This window comes from Yarrowia lipolytica, chromosome 1C (assembly GCF_001761485.1).
Source record: "Yarrowia lipolytica chromosome 1C, complete sequence".
NCBI classification, from domain to species: Eukaryota; Fungi; Ascomycota; class Dipodascomycetes; order Dipodascales; genus Yarrowia; species Yarrowia lipolytica.
Window position 1 is genome coordinate 957,993 of NC_090772.1, and position 26,828 is coordinate 984,820.

The 26,828-nt window shown below is 48.4% G+C and overlaps 10 protein-coding genes and 3 non-coding genes across 13 annotated transcripts; 10 read left to right on the forward strand and 3 right to left on the reverse strand.

Moving 5' to 3' along the window:
* Nucleotides 1-2,625: 2,625 nt before the first annotated feature.
* Nucleotides 2,626-4,329, forward strand: YALI1_C09606g (uncharacterized protein; the record flags this gene model as incomplete). Its single annotated transcript, XM_501547.3, has 1 exon — nt 2,626-4,329. The coding sequence occupies one exon, from the start codon at nt 2,626-2,628 to the stop codon at nt 4,327-4,329; it is 1,704 nt and encodes a 567-aa protein (XP_501547.3).
* A 344-nt stretch (nt 4,330-4,673) lies between these two features.
* Nucleotides 4,674-4,744, forward strand: YALI1_C09626r. The gene has a single exon. It is a non-coding gene; the product is annotated as a tRNA-Gly (tRNA).
* Nucleotides 4,745-4,749: 5 nt separating this feature from the next.
* YALI1_C09627r lies at nt 4,750-4,872 on the forward strand. The gene has a single exon (XR_002432094.3). It is a non-coding gene; the product is annotated as a 5S ribosomal RNA (ribosomal RNA).
* A 533-nt stretch (nt 4,873-5,405) lies between these two features.
* On the reverse strand, nt 5,406-5,963 carry YALI1_C09639g (uncharacterized protein; the record flags this gene model as incomplete). Its single annotated transcript, XM_501548.4, has 1 exon — nt 5,406-5,963. One exon carries the CDS (start codon nt 5,961-5,963, stop codon nt 5,406-5,408), a length of 558 nt encoding a protein of 185 aa, XP_501548.4.
* A 275-nt stretch (nt 5,964-6,238) lies between these two features.
* On the forward strand, nt 6,239-7,813 carry YALI1_C09642g (uncharacterized protein; the record flags this gene model as incomplete). The annotated part of the gene is made up of 1 exon (XM_068282235.1): nt 6,239-7,813. One exon carries the CDS (start codon nt 6,239-6,241, stop codon nt 7,811-7,813), a length of 1,575 nt encoding a protein of 524 aa, XP_068138336.1.
* A 936-nt stretch (nt 7,814-8,749) lies between these two features.
* Nucleotides 8,750-9,346, forward strand: YALI1_C09667g (uncharacterized protein; the record flags this gene model as incomplete). Its single annotated transcript, XM_501550.2, has 1 exon — nt 8,750-9,346. One exon carries the CDS (start codon nt 8,750-8,752, stop codon nt 9,344-9,346), a length of 597 nt encoding a protein of 198 aa, XP_501550.2.
* Nucleotides 9,347-11,695: 2,349 nt separating this feature from the next.
* On the forward strand, nt 11,696-13,039 carry YALI1_C09696g (uncharacterized protein; the record flags this gene model as incomplete). The annotated part of the gene is made up of 1 exon (XM_501551.1): nt 11,696-13,039. One exon carries the CDS (start codon nt 11,696-11,698, stop codon nt 13,037-13,039), a length of 1,344 nt encoding a protein of 447 aa, XP_501551.1.
* Nucleotides 13,040-13,871: 832 nt separating this feature from the next.
* Nucleotides 13,872-15,398, forward strand: YALI1_C09718g (uncharacterized protein; the record flags this gene model as incomplete). Its single annotated transcript, XM_501552.3, has 1 exon — nt 13,872-15,398. The coding sequence occupies one exon, from the start codon at nt 13,872-13,874 to the stop codon at nt 15,396-15,398; it is 1,527 nt and encodes a 508-aa protein (XP_501552.3).
* A 93-nt stretch (nt 15,399-15,491) lies between these two features.
* Nucleotides 15,492-17,069, reverse strand: YALI1_C09750g (uncharacterized protein; the record flags this gene model as incomplete). Its single annotated transcript, XM_501553.3, has 1 exon — nt 15,492-17,069. The coding sequence occupies one exon, from the start codon at nt 17,067-17,069 to the stop codon at nt 15,492-15,494; it is 1,578 nt and encodes a 525-aa protein (XP_501553.2).
* A 566-nt stretch (nt 17,070-17,635) lies between these two features.
* On the forward strand, nt 17,636-17,735 carry YALI1_C09756r. Its single transcript has one exon. It is a non-coding gene; the product is annotated as a tRNA-Leu (tRNA).
* A 699-nt stretch (nt 17,736-18,434) lies between these two features.
* Nucleotides 18,435-19,364, reverse strand: YALI1_C09773g (uncharacterized protein; the record flags this gene model as incomplete). The annotated part of the gene is made up of 1 exon (XM_501554.3): nt 18,435-19,364. One exon carries the CDS (start codon nt 19,362-19,364, stop codon nt 18,435-18,437), a length of 930 nt encoding a protein of 309 aa, XP_501554.2.
* An 811-nt stretch (nt 19,365-20,175) lies between these two features.
* YALI1_C09781t (uncharacterized protein) lies at nt 20,176-22,320 on the forward strand (the record flags this gene model as incomplete). Its single annotated transcript, XM_068282236.1, has 1 exon — nt 20,176-22,320. One exon carries the CDS (start codon nt 20,176-20,178, stop codon nt 22,318-22,320), a length of 2,145 nt encoding a protein of 714 aa, XP_068138337.1.
* A 2-nt stretch (nt 22,321-22,322) lies between these two features.
* YALI1_C09803t (uncharacterized protein) lies at nt 22,323-26,225 on the forward strand (the record flags this gene model as incomplete). Its single annotated transcript, XM_068282237.1, has 1 exon — nt 22,323-26,225. The coding sequence occupies one exon, from the start codon at nt 22,323-22,325 to the stop codon at nt 26,223-26,225; it is 3,903 nt and encodes a 1,300-aa protein (XP_068138338.1).
* Nucleotides 26,226-26,828: the final 603 nt, after the last annotated feature.

Consider the following 26,828-nt stretch of genomic DNA (forward strand, 5'->3'; position numbering starts at 1 on the left):
GCGACTCAGTTGTGGAGATTGTCCAGTGACAGTATTGACTTTGGCACATCTATTAATAGTACGTGTCTCGATTCTAGATACATGATACAGGTGAGATAGCGATGGTCGTATCTTGTTGAACCGCAGCAGGTCATGTTACAAGCAGCACTCAAGTCCGTAGAATGAAAACATCCGGTGGATGGCATATTGCTTCCTGATGGCTACGCAAAGGGTGAAGTATCAAACTTCAGTCTGATAGGAATACGAGCTCACCGCCCCTTTCAGGAAAGTCCAATCTTCAAACGGCGCTCTGACTGAGTTTGCTTCGAGAATGACCCTTCGGAATGATTACGTGGTTGTCGAGGTTTAACCTGTCTTGATTGAACCTGATCAGCAATCAGCAACATTCCAATTGGGGGTGGTTTCTGGGTTATCTTACGAAACGCAGCTTGGTGGGTAAAGTCCGTAGTCGCCGCAACTAATGATAATCGCAATGCTGTTATTGAAACGGCGCTTGTAGCTACAGTGTAACTGAGCACAAGCTAGGACAAGTGCTAGTACAGTACATAACATAAGTAAGGCTCCTAAGGTGTACTTCACGTGACTCGAATCGGCGCCAGCACCTGGCCAATCATGTCAATTGCGATTTCCCCACTTGGCCCGTTTTTAGCCCGTTTCTTGGCCTGCTCCTAGCTCGCTCCTGTGTCTTTGTTGCATCCTACAGTGCATCGACTCGGGCGTCTCTAGCCACCCCAAGTAGAGTTCAGCAGCAGCCAAATCTTTTTTTTACTTTTTTTACAGTAAAGAGGCTCGACAGTTGCTGAAACACGAAGCTGAACGAAGCCGAATAAGCGGTATAAACCAGAGAATCACGTGATTCAAGCTATCGGATCTCGTAAACCGATATGGAGAGACAAATCTGCTCGGTAGTGTCTTACAGACTGTCATTCTACACTCTTCCATAAAAGTTGTACTTGTAGTGACAGTATGGCTCTTTATTTACAATGTATAGTAAGTATAGTAAAGTACGTACTCCACACAGCACAGTTACTGTACATGTGGCTTAGTTGTGTGGCTTGAAAGTGGCGCAATTGCGTCGATCAAGTCGCTCCGAAACTCGAATCAAGACTCACCCCTTGACTCACGTAGACCGAGGAAGATTCACTCGGCTGTCAACTTGCGCCAAGCCTTTTTAACACTGCTCTTGCACAAGTGGTGCTGTGTGTTACCCCAGGTTCCCCACTTCAGCGTAAAGTGGTGGACGTGGATGGTGTTTAAAACTCACCAGAAAATGGAATAAAATGCGTAAATGCAAGATAAATACAAGTCCAAAGTCGCCTCGCATCCCGCTATCAGAATTCGCAGTTGCTTTTAGCTCACGTGACCACCGACACCTCCTACACCTGCCTATTAAGGCAACCGGCTTATCAATCAACTTTGTTGCAACAACCCCCACATTCCGGAAGTGTATCGGACTGGAAACAAGGAGACGGCTGGGCTGCTCCGGAGGGGGTTTTCACGTGATCTGTACTGGATATTGATGACGAAGTCGACTAGAAACACGTTGTAGCACCAATTCCATCACGTGGCTTCTCCGGTCGGAAAAGTTTTATCCCTTAGCGACAATAGTTGTCCGACTCGCTTCCGAAACGCGGTTCCGTCGGGACCCTCCGATTCGGAATGACTCAGCAGCGCCGTACTAGCCAAAGTACGAAAGAGTATGCAAACCTTGATTTTCATAGTAACGGCTGCCGGAGAATAGCAAATGGATAGCACTCATAACCTGTATTTTAGCCGAAATTAGGCCATTTTTCGGACATTACGGATTGATAACGTGTTTCGGGGGTAAATTTACCGACCCAAACGTCTTTTCTGTCCGGTGTCTGCCCACCAATAACAGCTATTTCCGCCGACCCCCACTTGTACTCATTTTTAACTTCAGCCGTATGTCGCTTATAAGTAAGTAGGGTCTTCCTTTGAGATGAAGGCCCCGAAATAATACTTCCTAGTTGATGGACTCGTGACAAGTGAGTATTGTGAAAGAGACGAGAGGGAGAGAGTTTTATTTGATACCCCCCAAAACACTGATTGGTGCGGAAATTCCTCAAGTCGAATTTTCCACCCTGCTGAACTGTGTGTCCAGTGATTATTCCGAGCTGTTCTGCTGCGGGCAAATTTCTCCACGGACGTCGTTTAGACCCATCTCTAATTCTGTTCTGCTTAGGCGCCCTGCACTACTGCTGAACTACCTTTAAGGTGGTAGCTTATGCTGGGAGTTGGTTAGATGGAGCGTAGGGGTCACCGATGTGATTCACTCTCTGCAGTGGCCCCGTGAGGTGTCTCTTCTGGGTTGTCGTGATGCGTGATGAGTGATGAGTGATGAGTTACAGCGTTTGATGTGCTCCAGTGTATTTACTGCGTGGTATAACCATGTTTCAATCGATATAATCGATGCAGTTCATTCTGCTTTACCGTCTCATGGGACTCTCGATATCGTTGAAATCACTGAGGTAGTCTTTTTCAATTTGGTGAAGAAAAAAAACAGTTAATTGCTTGGACTCCACGTTGGTTGATTACTAGTTTCGGTGATTCTACTGCTTCTGTTCGGTTTTCAGTTCATCTTTGCTCTTCATCGGGTTCTTAGAAATGCTTACTCTACAATTAGTCGCTCTACATACTCTCTATCAATGTCGTTCGCGAGCGAGCCTCGATTCTCTGCCTCACTACCGTACTAACCCAGTGACCACTCAACCCCCTCTAGCTGGTCTAGACTCAGACCCTTCCAACCCACAACGCCCCAGCGGCGATTCTTCCACGTCCAACCTCGAAAACTCACCCACCCTCACACCATGTCCTCCTGCATTTCCAGACGGAGGTCTGGAAGCCTGGCTGCAAGTTCTCGGCGGCTTTTGCATCCTATTCAACTCCTGGGGAGTCACCACCACCATGGGAGTCTACCAGTCATACTACAGATCGTCCCTGTTGGCTGATGTGCCTCAATCGTCTACAGCCTGGATCCAGTCAATCCAAATCGCATGCATCTTCTACGGAGGAACCCTCAGTGGCCGGTTCTTCGATAAAGGATATCTCAACGTCCTGGTGGTAGGAGGCTCCATTCTCACATTCACATGCTACATGGTGCTGGCCGAATGCACAGAGTACTGGCACGTTCTTCTGTGTCAGGGACTAGGTATGGGCCTCGGTATGGGAGCCACATTTGCCCCCTCAATGGCATGCGTCTCGCAATACTTCTCCAAGAAACGAGGCCTGGCTATCGGCATCTGTAGTGCTGGCGCAGGTGTGGCAGGTATCGTGCTGCCCATCATGGCAAACAACTTGTTGCCTAGCGACAAGATCGGCTTTGCAGCGACTACCAGAGCGCTGGCAGGCGTCTACGCGGGCATGGCTATCATTGCTATTTGTATCCTGCGCTACAGGAAACATCCTGCCCAAGAAAGCAAGCTTCTCCAAATGTTTGACGTGGCTACAAAACTCCAGCGGCTCATCAATCGGTCACGCGAACCAAAGACGGAGCCCGTGTGTCCCAATGATCACGACCTCGAAATTGGTGAGTCTTCTGAAACACCAGACTCGCCTGCTACCGAAAAAGCGGTAATCAATGTGGGTGCAGAAAAGAAGTCCTGTGACAGCAACGCTCCTCATGTCAAGAAAGAGAGCAAGTTCACAATTATCGATCTGGCTACGCTCAAAAACCCTGTCTACGTGCTTTTTGTTATCGCCACTTCCCTTGCATTCCTTGTTCTCTACATCCCATACTATTACCTGCAGCAGTTTTCCATTGACCATGGAATGAGTGAACAAGTCATCAGATACACAGTCACTGTTCTATGTGCTGGTGCGACTATTGGTCGAGTGGGACCTGCTGTAATGGCTGACTATCTCGGGAAATTCAACATTCTCGTCTTCGTCAGTATGATTAACGGAATTCTGCTATTTTGCTGGATGCACCTTGACAAGCTTGCACTTCCAGGAGGTACTCAGAAACGGGACCAGTTCAGCTCCCACGAAAACATCGACTCGCGTGACGCCCAGGTCATTGTCTTTGCGTTCTTCTACGGCTTCTTTTCAGGGGCTCTGGGTACTTTCCCTCCCTTTGTTCTGCCCTCTCTAGCTCCTAGTATGGACAAGGTGGGGGTTTGTCTAGGACAGGCCTTTTTGTGTCTTGGAACCGTGTCGTTGGTAGCAAATCCCATTGCAGGATTTATCATTGGCAAAGAAGGACGGTACCATGTGGTTGCTCCTTATTGCGGAGCTGTAATGATGGCAGCTTGTCTATTGTACGTCATCACAAGAGTCAATGTTGGAGGATGGAAGTTTGGTAGGGTATAGGAATATTTAATCATCAGTAATATATTAATCTAGTAATAGACAGAAAGAATGCGAAAAGGTGAGTCTTTGATTCTTTCAATACGTACAAGTAGTATTATAATATATCATCAGTATGTATATGTACCGTATATATACAGAAGCATGCTCAATGTCGATCGATCAAAACAACAATGGGTGACATATATACAAGGTAAGCATCATTAGAAGAAAAAAACAAAACTGGAACCAACGTTGACGAATATTTCACCGGAAACCCATTATTCAGCCATAACTCCAACTTTTTTCTGTGGCTTACATAAGCTCCTTTCGCGTCTGATGCTCCCTCACACTAAATTGCTTAATAAGCGCCGATGGTTTAGTGGTAAAATCCATCGTTGCCATCGATGGGCCCCCGGTTCGATTCCGGGTCGGCGCAACTTGGTTTACGGCCATATCCTGGTTGAAAAAATACGGCTTCCCGGTCCGATCAGCCATAGTCAAGCACCAGAGAGCCCAGTTAGTATTGTAGTGGGAGACCATACGAGAATCCTGGGTGCTGTAATCTTTTTCCCCGGTTGCGAAGCGGTTGACTTGGATTTTTGGTGGTTGTACTTATATCTCGTAGTCTGCGATGGTGCTCTGTTACGAGTCCTGCTACCAGACTTGGTAGATGTGTTTCTCATACACACAAATGTCGACATGCTTGGACTCCATGTTTGCAGATCCCTAAACCCCCAAACTATGCTGAAATACCCTACAAGTACGAATAAAACATTCTCCCATATCTCTTGTGATTCTTGGGCAAGAACCAACGTTGCTTCCTCCATTGCTTTCTCACTTGTGGAGGGCTCTCGGACGCGAGCAATGACATACCACAGCAGCATTATCATTCAATAAATTACTATATACTTCACTCGTTAGGCCTTCAGAACTTGCAGTAGCTTGCTTGTTCTCACAAATCAGAGTGGCTCGTTGATTGTGCGCTGTCTCGGATTCGTCAGTATCCATAACACCAAGCTCATTGACAATATTTAGGTGCCCGTCACTCGTTTGTAAGTCATTCGTTTTCTCTGTTCACTTGCTCCCCTTTTGACTCGTTAATGCTTCCTATTAGGAGGATTGATACTTCTCCACCATCTCACAAAAGAACTTCCATAGTACCGTCCGCTGCCACTCGACTTTGCTCTCAAGCTCGACGCAGACAACAACAGGAAACTCCAAATGGTACCCTGAATCAACGGCATAAACACCTGGTCTCTGATGGTGATGTAGGCAATCTTCCACCACTTTCCATCGGCAGCAGAGATTGCTCGAAGATAGGATTCTTCAAACCGCAGATCTGGGGGAGGTCGAATCTGGGGCACGGGCTTGACGACATTGGCGGATTCAGAGGAAATTGAATCAGCTTCATCCTCATCCTCCTCGTCAACATCTAGTTCTTGATCATCATGGGGTTCCTGGATCACAATCTCTTCTTCGACATCCATCTCGACATCCACCTCGACGTCCACCTCGACGTCCACAAAGCCGTCTGATTCGGTCATGATGCTTCCAGCCATGGCCATGGCACTATCACTCTCCAAAGCCGTTTCCACCTCGGTTAACTCGTTTTGAGACATGTTGTGTTGAGAGCCACTTAACTTGTAGAACAGCATGCTGCAAGATACGCTCCCAAAAATTAGAGTTGGTTATGTTCTCAAAAGGCGATGGAAACAGAGTGACGAATTACAGTGGGTTTATATCGTGTTGTAGAAGTGCCAGACAGAAGCTGAAAGTTGGAATGAACTACTTACTGCATATTTGTTAGGTAAGCTTAAGATATATACCTTCTAATACTCTTAATCCTCTTATTTCCCTGTCCCAAGATTCGCAACTTACGCACTCATAGTTACGTAAACTAAACTAAAAGTTACGAGTACTCCTCCACAACATGATACGAAGAATACCCGATGAAAGCCGAGATATCATAGCAGGATCCATGTATAACCGAGCCGAGTTTATATGCGGATTACTAAACAACAGCATAACTCGAGGGGCACGTCGTGTGACCATCTCTGTGCTCCCACAGCTTGGTTTTACGGTACAAGACAATGGGAAGTCAATGACTGATATGCGCCACACACCGGCAGCTCTGGACTTATTGGGGTCTGTTGCTGTGGTGACAGTCGAGTCACATGACCAGCATCTTACTCTTCAAGGCCATGTGAGAAGCATAAAGATTCGCGATGGCCCTTCTTCTTCAGAGGGCACGCTCATAACTTGCTCTTCGCTGTTTTACAATATTCCTGTGAAACGCAAGTATGCTCTTCAACAGAGAGATTATGATCAGGTCATATTTGGCGTTTGGGTAGAGTTATTGCGGTTTCCAAGCGTTCACGTGACCTTGGTTTCTTCTAATCAGGTCAAGTTGGAGTTAGTCCCTTCCGATTCGATTGTTGATAGGTGCATGGATATGTTGGAGTACTACAAGTGTTTTGGCAGGAGGGTTGAGCTGGGAAGGTCACAGGATCAAGAGTTGTTGTTTGGATTGCCTGAGATGGCTATTACTGGGGCTGTTGGAGCTCGTGGCAATGGTGTCAAAACGGTTCAAATTCTTCTTTACAATGGGTCCCCTACTTCTTTGAAGCGGGTTGAGAAGTGTTTGGATCGGTTCAACTATGTTCTCTTGGTTGATTCATATGCTCAGGAAGGTCTTAGCCAGGAGTTAGTGGTGCTGGAACTGGTAGAAGAGTGGTTATCGAGCAATGAAAGAGGTCATAAGAGAAGCAAGAGTGTCGAGTCTGTTTCCAGACCCAGGAAGGCAGTCAGGATGAGAAGTGAGGGTGGGGATGTGGCCGACTCGGTTGTAAATATGGACCAGAACACCATAGTTTCTTTCTCTGGTGGGTTTGAATGTGCTGGTACCTCTAGAGGGGAGTCTTCAACAACTACTAACACAACACTGACTCGCTTCTCAGAATTCAAAACGATAAGTCAGCTGGAGAAACGGTTCGTTTTGATCCTGGCGCAACTGAAGTCTCCCACATTGATCTGCGTGGATCAGCATGCTGCTGATGAACGGATTCTGACAGACAAGATCACTTCAGATCTGATACGGGATGCCGAAAATGATGTTTCACAAACAGCTGAGATTGTGCCTCTGCATCTGTCTCTGAACATGAAACATCTTCTCAAACATCAGACTGTGCTCAACAAATGGGGCTTTCGTTTCGAAGGAGGCTACTTGAATCATGTTCCTCACTTGGCACGTGAAATGGATCCTTACCAACTAGACATGGGGATCAAGGAGTACCTAGAAACTCTGGAGAATGGAGGTTCAGATAGGGCGGTTCCTGCGTTATTACAGCAACTTGTGGCCTCATTTGCATGCCGGAACGCTATCAAATTTGGCGATGAACTGACTTTAGAGGAGTGTCACACCATGGTGGAAAACTTGCTGAAGACGAAACTCCCGTTTCAGTGTGCTCATGGCAGACCTTCCATGGTACCCTTAGCTCTGATATAAGCAGTATAGATGACTTGGCTTATTATTTATAGATTTATGCATTAATGACTATCTTCGGGATGTTCACATTTCTGATGCAATTTTTTTTTGATAAAATTACAGTGATTCAATACATTTGAAAAAAATAATTATTTTAAACACCTGGACCTAATATAATTCATCAAAATTTATAATGAAATAGGGTACGTGCCAAGTTGGACCTGACACTAAAGGTGTTTAATTAGTAATGTTCGGTAAGCGTACATTTTTCAAAGGTTATTCTTTCCACAGCAAAGTTTATAATTAAATGAATGTATATGCAGAAAAAAAAAAATGGAACCTTCAATTAACACTCTTAACAACACTACATCTGGCCCAACATGTCCATTGACGCTTACTAAGAATATGTAGTTTCTAGGGCAAAAAATACACTGATCCGCTGAAGCTATGTGACTTAAACCCATCAATGCGTTCGACCCGGCCTGTTGGGGAGTAGTTCAAATGAAAAATAAAATAAAATAATCAAAATCCTTAGAATGAAAATAAAAAGGAAAAGAAAAGTTTGGTCATATGGGAATAAAGACTTGAAATATGAACTAATAGAGTCAAAATTACTACGTGTACTAATTTTTGAAGCCCTTCGGAACCAATTCATAATGTTCCTGACATACTCGATCTGAGTATTTCGTCTCGGCAAGTCTCAACACCACACCAAACAGGGGCTACAGAGATGATGGAAGAAATATAAAAACTCAGCCATATCGGTCAAGTCCCTTGAAATTGATCTAATCAATAAAATCTTTTACTCCCCACACAATAATCCTACTTTACTCAACATCTGCTCTCCTTCTCTTTCCGCCAAATAAGCTCTCACCTAACCACAATCTCAACCTTATCAAAACAACAAACCCCAACCATCTCCAAGACACTAAACATCCATAATCACAACACAACAGCATGAAACCGACCATATACCTTCGGTTTCCGTTCAATCGCAATGGATTTGAGGATCCAGCCACTCCAGCCACGGCACTCAGCGATAAACAACTCTCGGACTTCATTTCTAAACTTGTTTCTCAGGCACCTATAGACTGGCACAAGACGGCTCTGTCTTATCACGTTTCGGTCGTCCACCTGCTACAGCTGGCGTGCCATTTGTACGACAAAAAGGGCAAGGGATTGAATGATGAGACACAAAGACGCAACTGGGTGGACAAGCTTGCACACGCGAGTCTTCCTGAGACTCGTGATGTGAATGCTGTCAACATGGCGTCCAGAGACCATTCCAATTCAACCACGTCGGCCAACTCACACTCAAATTCGTCGGTTCCGAGTCTCATCAAGTCACGTGAAAAGAGCCTGGTGATCTCGCCCACAGATGACGCTGTGTTTGCCAGTGTTGATCATATGAGCAATCCTCATGTGGAGATTAGCCACGCGACCAGTGGGACAGCTACGACGAATACTGATCCGCATTTGTTTTTGTCGACAGATCTGGAGGGAGTTTCTGCGAGTGCATTGGAGGAAGCTATTTTGAGTGCCTTGAACGATTAGGACAGGCTTCAAAGCGGTGAGTTTGTTGGACGATAGAAGACAGTGTACCGCAATGGTTGACACGATGTAGAGATACAGAATGGGGTGCAACAAGACAGTTTGACACCATGGATGATTCACGACGTTCCAGCAATTGTACATAGTAGTATTTATTAGACAAAATGATACAGGAGTGGTAAGATATGTGGAGCAGTATTGTACTTTTTGTACGAGAGACTGTTAACTAAGAATAAGTCAAGGGTAAGGGTCAATAATGACAAAGTGCTAGACATGGCTGAAATTAGCCATTATCTACAAGTAATACTTTTAGATGTCCAAAATCATCTTTGGTGGATACTGTACCTTACGAAAGATAGTCAATTAATTTTTGTTTAAAAGAAAAAAATACTTGGATTATTTGTTTGGCTAATTCGAAGCTTAACAACAGGGCAGGTTGAATTGGCATTCTGTCAAGTAAAGTACAGTACAAAAAAACCCACTTTCTACGTACAGTACTGAACATTCCCGTAATGTAACCACCACCACCACACTAACCCCCTTACACCGACCAAACCTACGCTTCTGATTAGTTGCCACTGACAACCCCCCACCGGCTGACTAATCCAAAGTATCACTCTGCACCCTCGCGCCTTCGCGCCAAGTGTACGGGATCTACCCCTGCCTATCCTGCGTGTGTCTGCAGGCACGGCACAGAATTTGGACAGCCAGTAGAAGGGTGTTAGTTGGTCAGCATATGGGTGAGGGAAAGGTGGTCACGTGCAATGGCACGTGACAATTGCATTCGTCACGAGACCAGATCGTATGCCACATGCATAAATCTACTGGTACTTGTATAAAAGTTGTCGACGTCAGAGTTCTCCATTTGGCCCCCGTGGAACTTTCACCAATATTATCGTGCCAACCATCGTTAACCCCAGCCGATCCGGTGAAATGAAAAATAATATACGCTTTTGGAGCGTTTATGGGCGGTCTGAGGGCTGAATGTGCTCGGTCAGGCCATGTTTGTGCACCAATGGTGTATCTGCGGTCCCAATCCGTCTTGCAACCAGTATGAGCACTGCCTCTTTGGAGACTGCGGTGCACGGTGCACTTTGGTCTTGGATGCTTTGTTGAGCAGCATCATAAATCTGGTCGAGAGTAATAAGTAGCAATCTAGCGCGCCGAATGAGATAGTGTATATCGTGGTATATCTAAGGCTGCCAAACGCCACAGAGCAATACGGTGTCTCAGGTTTATTCTGGATCAGATAAGAGCCGTGTAATTTCGTTTTTAATCGTCTATTCATTGCGAATTCTGTTGCACGACTTGAGCATCATAGATGGTCTTGTCTGGGCTGTTGCCGTTGTATGCGTTGTGGTGCTAAAAATAACATGAGGGGGGTCAGAGAATATGCAGTCTTTTCTTTAATGTGCTCTCACCAAATGTACGTATGTATGCCGCCTCTTGTACGCTGTTGTGAAGCTCGTTATCGTGGGGCATGCGAATAAGTAATATGCAGAAACAGGCGGCCGTGTTGCAAGAACGATCTTCGCACCTTGAGGTCAATGTCAGACACAGAAACCATGCTAGTGAAGCCACTCATAATTGGTCAGCACGCTGTGATCACACCGCACACATGCTCGCTTCAACATGTCCAAGTCTCCTACCTATCTCCCAACGTCTACAACTTTAACGCGTGGGTCAAGTGTAGTATGGGAGAGGAGAGGCAGTGTACAACTGGTTATGCAGGACGTTGTTTGGCTTGGCAAGAGGTCCAATCGACTCGAAAAGGCCAACCAAGTCCGTCTGCCGCTTTTCAGTTTGTAAATACGCCTGAAACCTCATATTTAAGTGTCTCGTATCTCCCCCAGACGCCCTATATAACCAACTCCAACTTCAACTCTACTTTACACAACTCTACTGAGGTTAATTTTTTGCAACCTCTCCAACACGTCCTGTGCAACGTTTTATAGCACGTCTTTCGCCCTTTGAGAGCACTTGAGCAGCAGCTTTTCCCTCCCTCGCCATCCTCCTAATCTGTAGATCAGATACAGGCAGTTTCCCACACTAGCAACGCGACACAACACGGTGGTAACAGTGACACAGCCACAGCCACTACTTGTAGATCAGGCGATATCCTTGCGACACAGGCATCTGGACAACAGCTTCGACAGCTACTAGATACACAAACAGCACCTAGTCAGATTCAAACCCAGACATCTCGACGACTACGTGTACTTTCCCCATAGAAAGATCACAGGAAAGTACAATACACGAGTTGCCACCTGCCAGGACCACCAAGGCCACCCATAAAGAGATTCACTCACAAACAGCTAACAACATACTCCTCTCACACACACCACAAGCACAATGAAACTCTCAACTATCACAACGCTGGTACTGGTGACTCTAGCCGGTGCCACTGCTGCCAACCTCGAGGAGAACGACCATGCTATGAAAACGGCACCCAAGGACTACGCCGCTCGATACGGCTCCGAAGTGGACAAGGGCGACAAGTTTGTGGCCCAGGGACGTCCCGACGTGGAGGATCATGAGCGAGAGGACGACGAGGGATCCGAGGCTGCTAAGAACGCCAAAGTCAAAAACACCAACGGCAAGCCCGCAAAGCCCGCCAAGACTGTAACTGACAAACAGCCCACTGTCATTAACGACTACGACCCCAACAACATTGGTCAAAACGAAGCCGAGGTCGATATTGCCAAGGACGCCGCTGAGCGGGCTAAGGAGGACCGAGTGGCTGCTGTCGTCGGAGTCACCGAGTCTGCCAACGATGCCACTGGCTCCAAATCTTCCTCCTCCTCCTCTTCTTCTGGCTCTACCACCACCACCAAACCCGCTTCTTCAGTCACCGATGTTCCCGTGGATGACGACATGTGGCACACGTTTGTCATGGCCTTCTCCATGATCATCACATCCGAGATTGGCGACAAGACCTTCCTACTGGCCGCCATCATGGCTTCCAAACATTCGCATTTCACCATTTTCTCGGCCGCCTTCTCATCGCTGGCTCTGATGACCATCCTGTCGGCTCTAATGGGCCAGGCTTTTCTCCTTTTCGTTTCTCCCCGACTCGTTGGCATCGCAGCAGGTGTGCTTTTCCTTGTTTTCGGAATCCGACTGCTGCATGAAGCCACACACATGGAGGGCGTTTCCATCAAGGACGAAATGGCCGAGGTGGAGTCTGAGATCGAGGCTTCCGAGATGAACGAAAAGAACCGAGATCTCGAGGCTGGTACCTCTTCCTCCTCGTCCGGAGATACTACTCTTCGTCGACAAAATTCTGCTCCTGGAATCACCGATGACGGCCTCGGCGAGCAGGGATACTCGTTCGATATCCGAAAGGCCTCCAAGCCTACCATCAAGCAGTCGCTAGCCGATATTTCTAACGGGTTTTCCAACCTGGCCAGTCTGGTACTGTCGCCGGCTTGGGTCCAGATCTTCGTCATGACCTTTCTGGCCGAATGGGGCGACCGGTCGCAGATCAGCACAATTGCCATGGGCGCTGGTTCCAACTTCTGGCCTGTGGTTTTCGGCGGAGTGATTGGCCATGCTTGTTGCACCTCTGTGGCCATTATTGGAGGCAAGCTGCTTGCCCAGCGGGTGTCCATCCAGCAGATTACTGTGGTTGGCGCCGTGGCTTTCATCATTTATGCCATTCTTTACTTCTGGGACATTTACTCCACTTGGCAGTAGATGAGGTAGTACGACTACCACGATATTTGGGGCTCTTATAGAAAAATGGATGTTATAGCGTATTCGGAAGAACGTGTATAATTGAGACATACGATTGGTATCAATATTGAGAAGCTGAGTGAAATATGACCAGATCATCGAATCTGCCCTCCATACGGCACCAATACAACCTCCTCAACCAACAATTTGAACAGACTGTGGTTAACTTTTCATGCGTCTGGTCTTCGGTGAGGTTTTTAGGGGTGTCATTGTTTGGTGATTTGGGCAATGGAAAGAGAGAATTTATCTAATCAGGTGATATAAACAATGAATGGTTATTAGAATTTACAGCGACTTGTATACAAGTACTTTTAGTCCTCTTCACAATACTCCCACAAGTTCATCCACCATCGTGATTACAGTACTTGTAGTAGCTCCACCCTAATGCATCCCATTTTTTTTTTTCACTGTACCTCGGCTCTGCATGCAAGGCTATTTTCATCAGAGTTCAGATAGCAATGGTGGTCAGCGGCGTTTGCATGAGATCCACGCGACATTTACTCGGGTGTTGATCGTGGAGCTACACAGTGCAAGGGTCTTCTTGTCATCATCACACCAGTTTCCGATCTGATAACGGGCTGCAAACAGGTTCTAACGAGATCACACATCACTATCGGTATCGTGTCCCCCAGCAACAGACTGTGAGACAACTGCCACCAGAGAGTCTGAAAACACAAGCGTCAGCAATCACGCAGCGTTTTTACTCGCTAACACAAACATCTCCATATTCACCTTTCTAGTGTACAACGACGCTGCATCGGTCAGTTCACTACACCAGTTCATTAGAGAAACCATGCCGACCGAACAAGTAAACGACACTCCTATCACCCCCGAACGACGGGAGCTCAAGGTACCTAACAAGGCCAACCCACTGAGCGTGGCAGAGTCGTTCAAGCAGTACTTTTTTGCCGACGGCATCGAAAAGGCAGAGTTCAAGGTGCTGTCCATGCTTCCCTTCTTTCCTGAAACAGATGGAAAGCGAAAAGCCAAGGTCTGCGAAACAGAGATCAAAAAGAACACTTACATCAACGACTTCCATATCACCAATACCGAGCAGCCGGCTTACGACTCTTCGTCTTCCCGAACACTTGTCATGCTGCACGGCTGGGGAACAGGTATGGGTCTGTGGTTTGAAAACCTCGACGCTATCAGTAGCTTGCCAGGTTGGAATGTCCACGTGCTCGACAACCCTGGAATGGGACGATCTACGCGAGAAACGTTCAACATCAGCCAGCATAAGGATGATCCTGATGGACGAAAAATGGTGGCCGAAACAGAAGAGTGGTACTTATCCAGACTGGAGGCTTGGCGTGAAAAAAAGGGCCTGGAGCGATTCGTGCTACTGGGACACTCTCTCGGAGGATACATTGCTTCTATTTACGCCATGAAGTACCCCAACCGCGTCGAGCGACTCATTCTGGTGTCTCCTGTCGGCGTGGAACACATTAATGGTGTTTCTCTAGATGGATCTATTTCCGATGGCAGTGATGGAGCCGGGGCCGTGAATGGAGCTGAAAGACCTTCTAGTGCCGGATCATCGTCTACTGCACCCTCAAATGCATCCTCTAAACAACCCCTGGGACTCCATGCTGGATCTATGGCTCCTGTTGAGTCTCCTGACACTCCTCAGTCGCCTGGAGCTACCTCGAACGATTCCAACCTCGGAACTCAACCAACCGGAGAGGACTCTGTCGTGTCTCAAGAAGAGCCTCATCCTGGAAGAGAGTTTGAAGTCGGTGAGTTTGACGATATCCCCGATGATATTTTTTCGTCGCTTAAACCCGTCGTGTCTGAGAACCAGATTGACGTCCATCTTGGTGCGGACCTCGAGAAGCGACGAGAACAAAACAAGCTGCTGGCATATATGTGGCAGTCGCATTACTCCTTCATTGGGGCTGTTCGTATTGCTGGACCCATGGGCCCCAAACTGGTGGCTCGATGGAGTTACATTCGGTTCCAGCAGCTGCCAACCGAGCAACGAGACATTATGCATATATACGCCTACCGTATTTTTGCTGGCAAGGCGTCTGGGGAGCGAGGTCTGACACGTCTCATGGCGCCTTTCTGCATTGCTCGACTACCCATCATTGACCGAATCACCAAAATCAAGTGTCCTTCTTTCTGGATCTACGGCGAAAACGACTGGATGAACACTTCTGCAGGACATGAAGCTGCCAAGAGGCTCAACAAGCTTGGACGTCCCGCTTACTACAAGATTGTGGCTGAGGCTGGTCATCACATCTACCTTGATAACATCGATGCCTTCAACAAGAGTGTTGTCAACTATCTCAGGGATGCTGATGAGGATGGACGTATATAGATAGAGATACAGAGGAATACACAGTCTAGAAATAACACAATAGCTACGGTTCAATACTAAAAAAAAAAACACAATAAATTACCACATGCAAAACTACACCTCCTTAACTGCCAAAACCTTTCGACCATCTCTCTTCCACAAGAAAGTGGCTATTCCAGTAAGAACCAGACCAGCAGCGGCCAAACAGGCGTTATAGGTGAAACCAATCTGGTATCGAGGCATATCTTTGGCGTTCCATACGAGAATAGGAACCCAGGCACCAGTCACATAGGCCAGAGTGTTGGTGATACTAACGACGAGGTTTCGTTTCTGGTAGTCGTGGTAAAGACTTCTGTTGAGCCACGAAAAGATCATAGGCTGTCCCCAAGCCGTAGGTACACCCACCGCGAAGTATGCAAACCACTTGGCACCATTGGAGATGTTCCAGTAGGACAGTAAGGCCGATCCAACAATCTGAATGGCAAAGTAGGCGGCCACGAAGGGCCAATTGAGGCCGTTGAACGCGTCTGAAACAACTGCTAGAATAAGAGTCACTCCAATGCCTGCTCCAGCCACAGCAGTGGGGTACACATTGTATTCTGTGGGTGTATAACCCTCAGATTTGAGCCAGGAAATCATAGTCGGCTGAGAGTTGGCCGAACAGGTATTGTTGTAGCACAGGAAAACCAAGGGGAAGACGTAGATGTGCCAGGTGGAAAAGGTTCGCTTGAGAACGTCTCTGATGGGTTCCTTTTTGTGTTCCAAGTCGCCCACTCTTCGTCTTCGTTCTCTGGCTATCGCAACATCTTCGGCAGTTAGGTACCAACTGGTGGTCGTTTCAGGCGTATTGGGATTCACCAACATGGTGTAGAGAGCAACAGGGAATGAAATGATACCATCAAACACGAACAGCCATTTCCACGAAGCAATTGAAGTGTGTTCGAGACCATGAAGAATTGCTGCTTGCAAGTATCCAGTAACCATACCCGCAGCTACTCCAGATAGAGCAAACAGAGAAGACCGTTTAGTGAGCTCGTCTCTGTTGTACCACGACCCAAGTAGGTATTCGACTCCAGGAAAAAATCCACTTTCCGTGAGGCCCACAAAGAATCGGAGGGCATATAGAGAGTGGATGTTGTTGCATGTGAGGGTAAGGAACGTGAGAGCCATCCAGACAAGTTCCAGACAACCCAAGTAGTATCTAGCGCTAGTTCGTTGCAGAATCTGGTTACTGGGAATCTGTCCAACAATGTATCCAACCGTCCAGAGGGTCTGGAGGTAGTTGAGTTGACTTCCATTGAGTTGGAACTCCTCCTTCATACCGTTAATATAAGCAGTGTTGATATTCATTTGATTGAGAGTCTTGATGAAGTATCCGAGCATGACCGACGACAGCAGAAACCAGTCCAGCTTCAGCAACAGACGCTTCTCAGCTGGGCTCTTATCTGCCGAGTCCCACAACAGCTTTGCCCATGTGAAGCCCCTCTTCTTCTGCGGACCCACATCTGACACTTCAGCAATCTCTGCCACTTCAGTGATGTGTCCATTCTTGTCAGTCTTGGCACTGGACGGGTGTGTATCGTCACTCAGACCGCTGAGACTGTATTCGTCGGCAGAAGAAGTGGCAACGCTCCTCTCCTCAATCGTTGTCATTTCGTAGTTGCTGTCAAGAGGCACGTATCGTCCACTCATGGTATAAATACGGCGAACGAGGTCGAGCTATCATGGTTTGAAACCACAAAGGTGGCTTCAGTGTCGAGACCATTGTGGCTTGGTGGCTTATGATCTCAGCTTTGTCATGTGTGGCTTGGAGTAGGAGTGCCATATAAAAGGACAGATTCGGCGGAAGAAGGGAACGTTCAGTATACCGTTCGGATGGGAATTTTCTCCCTCACCTCATGATCCCAACACTGACACTCGTTATCTCAATAAAAATAGCAAAAATAGCACGAGCCCCTGGGGGAGAATCAAGTGTGGAGAAAAGACAAACATCTACAACCTCAAAGTTGGGACTATTGGATTCTGTGATCATGATCAGCTCAAAAACAGGGTCAATGATTGGCAAATAATGGAGATATGGCTAGTATCGGATATAGTGGGTTTAATAAGCCACATCTAATACTCCCTACAGAATATTGATGAAGCAGCCATGTTAACCGACGCGGTTAAGAAGAACACTATATATATAGGGTTTTACAAGATCACGTGACCATTATGACTGACAGTAACAGAAATTCGATTTTTCAATCACAATCTGCGGTATCCTGGCCGAGCGGTCTAAGGCGCCAGGTTAAGGCTAATACCTTAACGAATTTCCTGGTCTCTTCGGAGGCGTGAGTTCGAATCTCACGGATATCATTTTTTGCTTCCTGTCTAACCACTTGAAAGATAATACCAGTATACAATGTACTGTATGCACACAATATGTCTATCTCATCTATCGGTTTCGTCCTCCCCGTTCAATTCTCGTGGTTGCTGTCTTTGCATGCAGGATGGCGATAACGATAACAGAGATAGGAGATAAGAGTGGGGGTACGTGCACGCGACGGGCATGTCGAGGAGACCGGGGGAAGTAGGGTTTGAGAGGTGATTGGACTGTTGTCAATTCGAGACGTTATCTTTTGGTAACTGTCAGGGAGATGCACTTTTAGCCGCTGTAAACGAGATAATAACTCGGTGATGAGAATTGACAGACATCATTGACAACATTGACTAATTACAGTATGTACAGTATGTACGACACGATATGGGCATAGGTAGATCAACTGATTTGGGCACGTTATACAAACGTATCAACGGATCAATTGATTGACGTTAGAGCCCAAATGAAAGATAAGCCAGTTGGTACCGCTCGTTTGTGACAATTCCGTATCGCGTTCCTATCGCATAGTACCGATGGTGATAGCCCAGGAAGCACTGCTGCTATTTGTACTGGAAGTGAAGAAACATGTGTGCTACTTGTATAGTTCAATTGACTCATCAAACGGGGGTCTAGTATCATAGATTGCTCTTGGAAAACATCATCTTACCTGTATAAATCTATAACTTGCCCTGATCTCAGTTCTTTCGGTAGACGTGAGTAGGAGAAGCCTGGTGGTTGGGGAAAATGAGAGTATCGGCAATGACGACATTCTCTCGTCGAGTGAGAGTGTAGGTGATGAACTCGGCAATATCGTCAGCGACCAGAGGCTCGGTTCCAGCGTAAACAGCGTCGGCCTTGGACTTGTCTCCTCGGAATCGCACGACGGAGAACTCGGTCTCAACGGCTCCAGGATCAACCTCAATGACTCGGATTCGAGTGTCGATGTTCTCTTTTCGGAGAGTCTCAGTGAAAGATCGCACGGCGGCCTTGGTGGCACAGTAGATCCCTCCTCCAACGTAGGGCTCTCGTCCGGCGATGGAGCCAATGTTGACAATGTCGCCCTTGTTTCGCTTTCGCATCTCGCCGACAAACTGCTGAGTGACAGAAATGAGTCCGAGCACGTTTGTGTGGAACATGATCTCAATGTCGTTCTGGTTGATGGAGCCAACCTTTTCGGTGCCGTGGACCATGCCGGCGTTGTTGATAAGCACGTCCACCTCGGAAAACTCCTTGGGCAGCTTGGACACAATGTTCTCGGTCTCCTCGACCTTGGACACGTCCAGCTTGAAAGGCAGCACCTGGATACCCTTGTAGTCGGTCTCCAGCTTCTTCTTGAGCTCGTCCAGACGGTCGGTTCGTCGGGCAGCAAGCACAAACTTGAGGTCGCCCTTGGCAGCTTCGGCTAGAGCGAGAACAGTGGCCTGGCCAATGCCGGACGAGGCGCCGGTAACAAAGACGGTCTTGCCCGCAAGTCGAGCAGCAGCTTTATCTCCGAAAGACATGATTGACGGTGCGTGAATGTTGATGGAAGAAGAGATGAAACGACGACGCAAGGTTGGCGCAGACACGGGTCTATAAAAGCTGTGGGCTGCTGATAAGGTTCCCCGCAAACGCTGATAAAACATGGTGATTGGAAGATAGCTGGGAGCACGCAATGGAGGTCTAATTCGAAACGGCAGAAGTCTCGGTATAAGTAGCCCCCCAGAGTTGAACACAGGGTAATTGGTGAGACCACGCAGATACAGATGATGTACTTGTAGCAAGGTAGGGTAATGGGATATGGACCAGGGAACATGGAGACATAAAAAGACGAGCCTTTCGTTTCCTAATGTCTATAGCTCATGCAATCAATGTACTGATTGCTCCAACCAACACCGCAGACGGCTCAGTACCTAATCGTACCCCCACGTCACAATAGGGTTGGTGCTAAATCAAGATTCAAGAAGGGTGGAGAAGTGTGGGGGTAATTAGTGTTTTTGAGGGCGTTGGAGGCGTGATATAGACATGTTAAATGAGATCATCGGAATCAGACGAAGTAGGAGATTCAATTAGTGTAATTTTGATCTCTATAGGAACAATTTGTTACATTCCATAACAGATTCTTATCGTGTATGTTGTTTGCAATAACCGTTGGGATGTATAAGCGAGCAGACAGTGTGGACAGCAGTGGAACATGGTGACGACTGGGCGGGGGCGGTTTCGGACGCGGGAAATTTGAGCTGATTTAGATTCGTAATCTGATTTGGTCAGTTGTTTGCCATAACTGCTCATAACTTTCAGATATTCGCCATCTGATCCAAGATTTGTGTTTGCGCTGGGTACGGCTTCTTGTCGAACAATTACTTAAAGTAAACTGAGAAATATTAATTGAACAATACTTGAATTGTGTCCTAAACGATAATTATTAATCGAGCGCGACCAGAAAAAACGTTCACCATGGAAACAGCGCAAGCCCAAGCTTCGGCGGGTAACTCCTTGGGCGCTCCGAACCCCCCACCTCCTGATTTATCGCGAGGTGATGGAGCCACCTCAACCGAAACCCCCAACCAAACCGACATTGAAAAAATCCAAAAAAACGACAAAAACGATGAAAACAACAAAAAAAACGACAAAAACGACAAAAACGACAAAAAAAACGACAACAATATCACCCTCAACGCCTGGAAGAGCAAGGCCGAAGTCAAGGCTCTCCTGACATCGAACCCCTCCACACTCAAATTCAACCTCAACAAGGAGCGAATTTCGGAGCCCCTTGCGGCGCCGAATGGTAGGCATACCTCCGGCCGTTTCAACGTGTCCTATGTAGCCAGCAAGGAAAACTTCTTCCGAAGAGCTCTTGACCGCTCCGCCACCCCTGATTGGAATCTTCCTATCTCCATGTTCCTCGAGCACCTCGATAACGCCGCTGAAGTCGACGAGAAGGACACCATCAGTGTCCTCGAGGGCGTCATCGAAAAGTTCGACGAGATCAAGGGTCAGGTTGGTCTGGCGGAGTTTGACCTGTCCAGGCACAACCTAGACATCGTCCCCCACCTGATCGACCAGATTAACTTAGAACAGGACCCTGAAGACTGCTACCAAGTGGGAAATGGTTGGCACTACCTGACGTCGGACGCCCTCACTGACCCCCACGAACAACGAATGGCTGTCATTCTGGAGACAGTTAGTCTCATTGTTGAGGCCAATACTCAAGATTATCGCATCATGAGGAAGGGCTCGGCTAACCCTGCTGGACGAAGAGTACTTTACTACTTCAACCTACCCTCGTACATGAAGATGGAGCGTCAGACGGAGGATGCTTTCAAGATCCACCTCAACGCTATTCTCAACCAGTTCGACGTAGACATTGATCAGGCCATTCCAGGTTCCTCCCTCTTGAGTGGCACCCTTCTGATGACCTCTGCCAACCATCAGAACATCTCGGGTCCTGTGATCGCAGTTCGTGCTCTCCTAGGCTCCACCCTGCCCCAGACCATCCCCGACTTCTTCGTCAACCTGGATCCCACCAAGGCTAGGCTTACCGGCTCAAAGTTGATCAAGATGCACTTCGCCAACGGCGATAACATCTGTGTTAAGTGCAAGAGCACTAAGCACATCCGGGAGGCCTGCCCCGAGAAAGACATGGTCACTCCCAAGATCTTCCGCACCCGCGCTCACCAGGGTACCCTCCCACAGAGAGGTAAAGCCCTTGCTTCCATCCATGCCCCATCCACCGTGGAGCCCCCGGTCCAAACTCGCAAGTTCCACCACACGCCTGCTACTCACCAGTGGGAGACCGTCGGCACTAAGTCCCCTAGACATAGACGGACTCGAGACACGTCCCCCCAACCCACCGGTCAGAAGCCCCTCCGATCTTACTACAACTTTGAAGTCTTGAGCGACAAAACCGGAGAGGACACACCCGAAGAGACCGAGCAAACTAACCAGCTGCCCTCTACGAACCAGCAGCATGGAACTCAGAATCTACCCATCAACATCCCCGCCTCCGAGGAAGACACAGTTCCCGACGACCAGGAAACGGAACAGGCTGACGTATCCATGAACGGCTTTGACACCCAGCCTGACGCACTTGCTCACCCTGAAGTAGCCCCTGATGTCACCCAGTTTCTTCCCCCCGCTACCCCGCTTAACACCGAGGCCACCAACAACGGCCTTCCCCACGACCACACCAGTCCCAACACGACCAACCAAACACAACCCCCCCCCGGAAGTATCCACGAGGGCCGACCCCGAGGAGGGCACACCACCTCCAGTTTCTCTGGCGAGCCCTCTCACACCACGCTCGGCAAGAAGCACATTGCGGTCTTCCAGACCGCCTCGAGCGAGGTTCCGGTGCAAATCCTGAACCCGGACAGGTCGGAGAACAGACTCTGCTGGCTGCCTTCTCAGGAGGTAGCAAAGTTCATTGACGGGAGGTGCCCGACATTCCTGTCTACATGCCACTTCAAAGTTTTCCACGACGGTGCGACACTCAGCTCGGTAGACGAGATTGTAGAACCCCCGAACAGTCCCCCGAACCCCCCTAGGGTGACCACTCTCCATGAGGTGGACACAATGCTCCGACCGGGGCAGAACCAGTAAGCATGTCTTTCACCTCTACTACCACCCCTTCTAAAGCCCCATGTAAGAGCACCCAGGCCAAAATGAAATCTCCGAATGTTAAAGTCATCACGGCTAACATCGGCGGTTTTAAGATGGCGGAAGCGCTTAACCGATTACCCGACACCATTGTAAACATTATTCGAACTACTCACTACCCCGATCTCGTCCTTCTTCAAGAGACGAACTGGGTGGACTCCTCCCTACAAACCGCTCAACAAATCATTTCAAACTCGCCCTACCCGGGGGGCAGACACTACACCCTCCTCGGCTCCACAGCTGGTGTTTCTAATAGAAGCGTCGGCGTGGGGCTAGTCTATTCCGACAACGTCACCATCACAAACTTTACAACAGTTTTTGAATACTTCCCAGCCCTAGACAACAGACTGTGTTTGGCCGACGTGCACATCAAAGGCACCGACAGACACCTATCGCTGATCAACGTATACGCACCAAACGAGCAGGGAGCCTCCCCCTTCACTAACCGGCAGTTCTACCAGTCACTAGACGACTATCTACGCCTCCATCCCTGCCAATACCCCCTGATAGCGGCAGGCGATTGGAACGCGGTCGCCTCCAACGACGGCAGGATTGGCGAAAAAGTGACGACTCACCTTAAGGACTTCTTAGCTAACTGGGACTTACTAGACACCTACACTCTAATCAGCAAACACAGAAAAGGCCTCTACACTCACACCAACAACAGCCGCGGAGCTGGCAGGCGCCTGGATCAGCTGCACATCTCTTCGACACTCTCACAGTGGATCAAATCCACACAACTGGTAACCAACAAGCAGGGTCACAACATCACGAAGTCCTCTCACCACGCGGTCCAATTCGTCTTTAACTTTGGCAACCTCACCCAGCGACAAGACAGAGGCCCAGGCACCTGGAGGATGCCCTGGTGGGTTTTTGATACAGAGTACATTGCTTGGCTCAAGTTCCACGTCAAATCCATTCTGAAGCGATATGGTCCTTTGAAGCCCAGCCTGAAGCTGCAATGCCTGAAAGAAAACATTAAGGTCACCATCCAACAGGAAGCCAAAAACCGCGCACTTCGAGATTCCAACCACCCAGACAACAGACGCCGCGAGGCCCTCATGGCAACAGCCTCAGACTGGCAAGCCTACCCAGCTAACGAGCCATACCCGATGCTCCATGCTCGGGTCGAACAATCCAAGCAACAGATGGAGATCCACTCCCTACGGAACCACCAAGGCCGAGTGAAGACCGACACCTCCTCTCTCTGCGACATCTCAGCTCGATACTTTGACAACATCTTCGACAGAGCTGCCGATATCAACGACACCGACGACAGCGCCTTTTTAGACCTCTTCCCCGAAGAAACCCGGAGGGTGAATACAGCTAACCCAAGCCTGGACTCGTCTTTTACCAAGGAGGAGATCTTCGATACCATCAAGGCGTCTACGCACAACAGCGCGCCAGGGCCAGACGGCATCCCGTACAGGTTCTACCGCGACTGCTGGGATGAGCTGGGGGACTTGATGACGGACGTCTACAACGAAGCTGGAGCCGACTCGCCCATCAGCACCGAACGCAACACCGCTATCATCAAACTACTGTACAAGTCGGGAGATCAGGCCGACATCTCCAACTACAGGCCTATTTCTTTGATCAACACAGAGGTGAAGATCTACACACAGCTCATTAACAAAGCCATCCAGAACATTCTTCCGGACAGCATTCACGGCGCCCAAAACGGTTTCGTACCGGGTCGACACATCACTAACAATCTCGACACCATGGATCATTTTTGCAACGCCTACTCCCAGCTGAACATGGGTTGGGTCGTAGGATCACTGGACTTCCGGAAAGCCTACGACACTATCAGCCAGAGTTGGGTGATAAAGACGCTTCGAAATGTGGGTGTCTCGGAACTGATGATCAACCGTATCCTAGCTGTACAACAGAACGCAGTAACGAGAATCAACATCAGAGGTGTCCTATCTCGCCCAGTCCGCATCAAGATCGGAGTGAGACAAGGATGCCCTCTCTCTCCAACCCTCTTCATCATCGCAGTAGACGCACTTGTGCGTCGTCTGGACCGAGAGATGTTTGGACTGGCCCCAGGCCTGCCACTATCCCACCACCACACCACTGGGCACAGGCCGCCACAACCCCCTACTCACCCGGAGGCAGTGGCAGCTGGACACATGAAGGTGTCGGCTTTCGCGGACGACATAGCGGTGTTCCTCAACAACATCCAGGACGTGGCCACGGTTGGTAGAGTGCTCTGCCTCTTCCAACGGGTCTCAGGCCTCACACTAAACCCGTCAAAGACGGTGCTTCAGAAGATCGGCCCCCCCGATTGTTTTGTTCCACTAACCTTTATTGACGCAGAATGGCAGCGAACAATTGACGCCACCTGGCCAACCGACAACAACACACGACAGGCCCCGACGCTCCGGACATCTGACAACATTTTCCGGTACCTCGGAGTACACTTCGGAAATCGCGAAAGGTTGGACACGCACTACGCTCAGATCAAGGAGGACCTCAAGGAGTCGCTGCGACGCCTTTCACTATGGGGTCTCCCCTATTACAGCAAGGCGTGGATGATCAACATCTACTTCTTCTCGAAACTGAATTTCCTTGGACCCTACGTCAGCCAGATCGACAACACCTTCATCCGAGAGCTGAACGAACTAGCGTGCGACAAGATCAACAAATTATCACCCGACAAAACACGCAAAACCTTCAGCAATGGTTTCATCCAAACTCCGGTAGGCAGAGGAGGACTGAACCTGCGGGACATGGGACGTTTCATGGTGTGCCTGAAGGCCGCTCGGGCTTACAGGTTCTTCCATGGCTCATCGCCGGCCCTTTGGGACTGCACCTTCCAGTTCTACAGCAGAACTCACAGTCTCACACAGGAAAAGCCACACCAGCGCGTCGACTGCCGCTTTCCGACAGGCCAAGCTTGGGGCTACGCAGCCTCCCCCACCATGCGAGACGCAATCAGAGCTTCTTTCGAGCTCAACAAGCCCCTCACCGCGGAACATGCCAACCCTCGAGAAGATCACGAGCCCTCTACAACAGACACAGTTAATCACAGAATCTGGGAACGAAACCAGGTGAACGTGAGAGCAGCAGAATCTTTCCGGGAAGCACACGTCGACATCGCAGCCGCGAGACGATACCATCCGGTCAGAATGGTGTCCACAGCGGAAATCGACCACCTCCGGTGGAGCATGGGACCACTTACTCTAGAGAACTTCATGTTTCACAAGACCTCGTCTCCCGACTTGCCAAACTTCCCACACACACTTGCACGACCGAAGAAGTGGACTCAACGAAGCGACTACGGGGGCATCTCTGACGACATGGTCTGGCAGGAGGTAATGCATGACCTTCGAAAACACTACATCGCCGACGCCAACAAAGCACAAGTTCTTCACCTCATGCGGATATCTCGACTTCCGCTCGTGAAATGGAGATACCCTGACGACCACGTTTTCACCAAGAAGAATCCAGGATGCGGGCTCTGTGATAAGGCCATCATTCAGGATCTGCACGAGCATATCTTCTGCAAGTGCGAAGTTCTTCTTTCCATGTTGACCAGGATGAAGATTCCGTCAGTGGACTCTCTAAAGGACTGGATCTTTACCGAGTCGAAATGTGGAGTACTCCCCTCTTTCCCAGGGCATGTGAACAGTGACGCCCCCCGGAAACATCAACAAGTCAAGACACGCAAATATCTGCGGGAATTGGCTTATGGGATCTGGAAGATGGAGAGATCCCTCCGGTACTCAGGGGACGACGCCACCCTGGGACATGTCCAACAGGGTTTGCTTCAATTCCTGAAGGAAGCCCAGATGTGTTTCTACGATGGACAACCGCCAGCACTTCACGATGAGCGAGAGTAGACACAGTAGCAAGCGTAAAAGGCGGCCGAGGCCACCGAGAGAACAGCGTAGCAGGGCGCGTAGTCACCACAGGGGACGCAGAACCAAACCAATGACGAAGAAGAACCACAAGGAGAAGTTTTCAAAGGCAATGCAAATGAAGAGGGCAATGGAAGGATTGAGATTAGAGAACTGGAGACTGGAGTGGCGTTTTCCCGATGAACGAACAAACACGCGAAGCTATGTGGACCAACATACAACACGGACTGAACCAGGTTTTTTTATGATTTTTTTACTGGAAATAGGTACGTGCCAAGTTGGACCATGACACTAAACGTGTTTAATTAGTAATATTCGTGTAAGCGTACATTCATTTCAAAGGTTATTCTTTCACGGCAAAGTTATAATTAAATGAATGTATATGCAGAAAAAAAAAAAAAAAACAGTGATACTTAGAACAGCCCTAATTACTGTAACAATGGTATCACTCTATATATATGACCCATGAAAAAGACCCAAAAATACAACAGACCCTGAAACCAGACTGACCAGTTTATTCATCATAAAACAAACGTATACACATTTTCACTCTCGATAAAATGTTCCTGAAACGAAAGATACTTG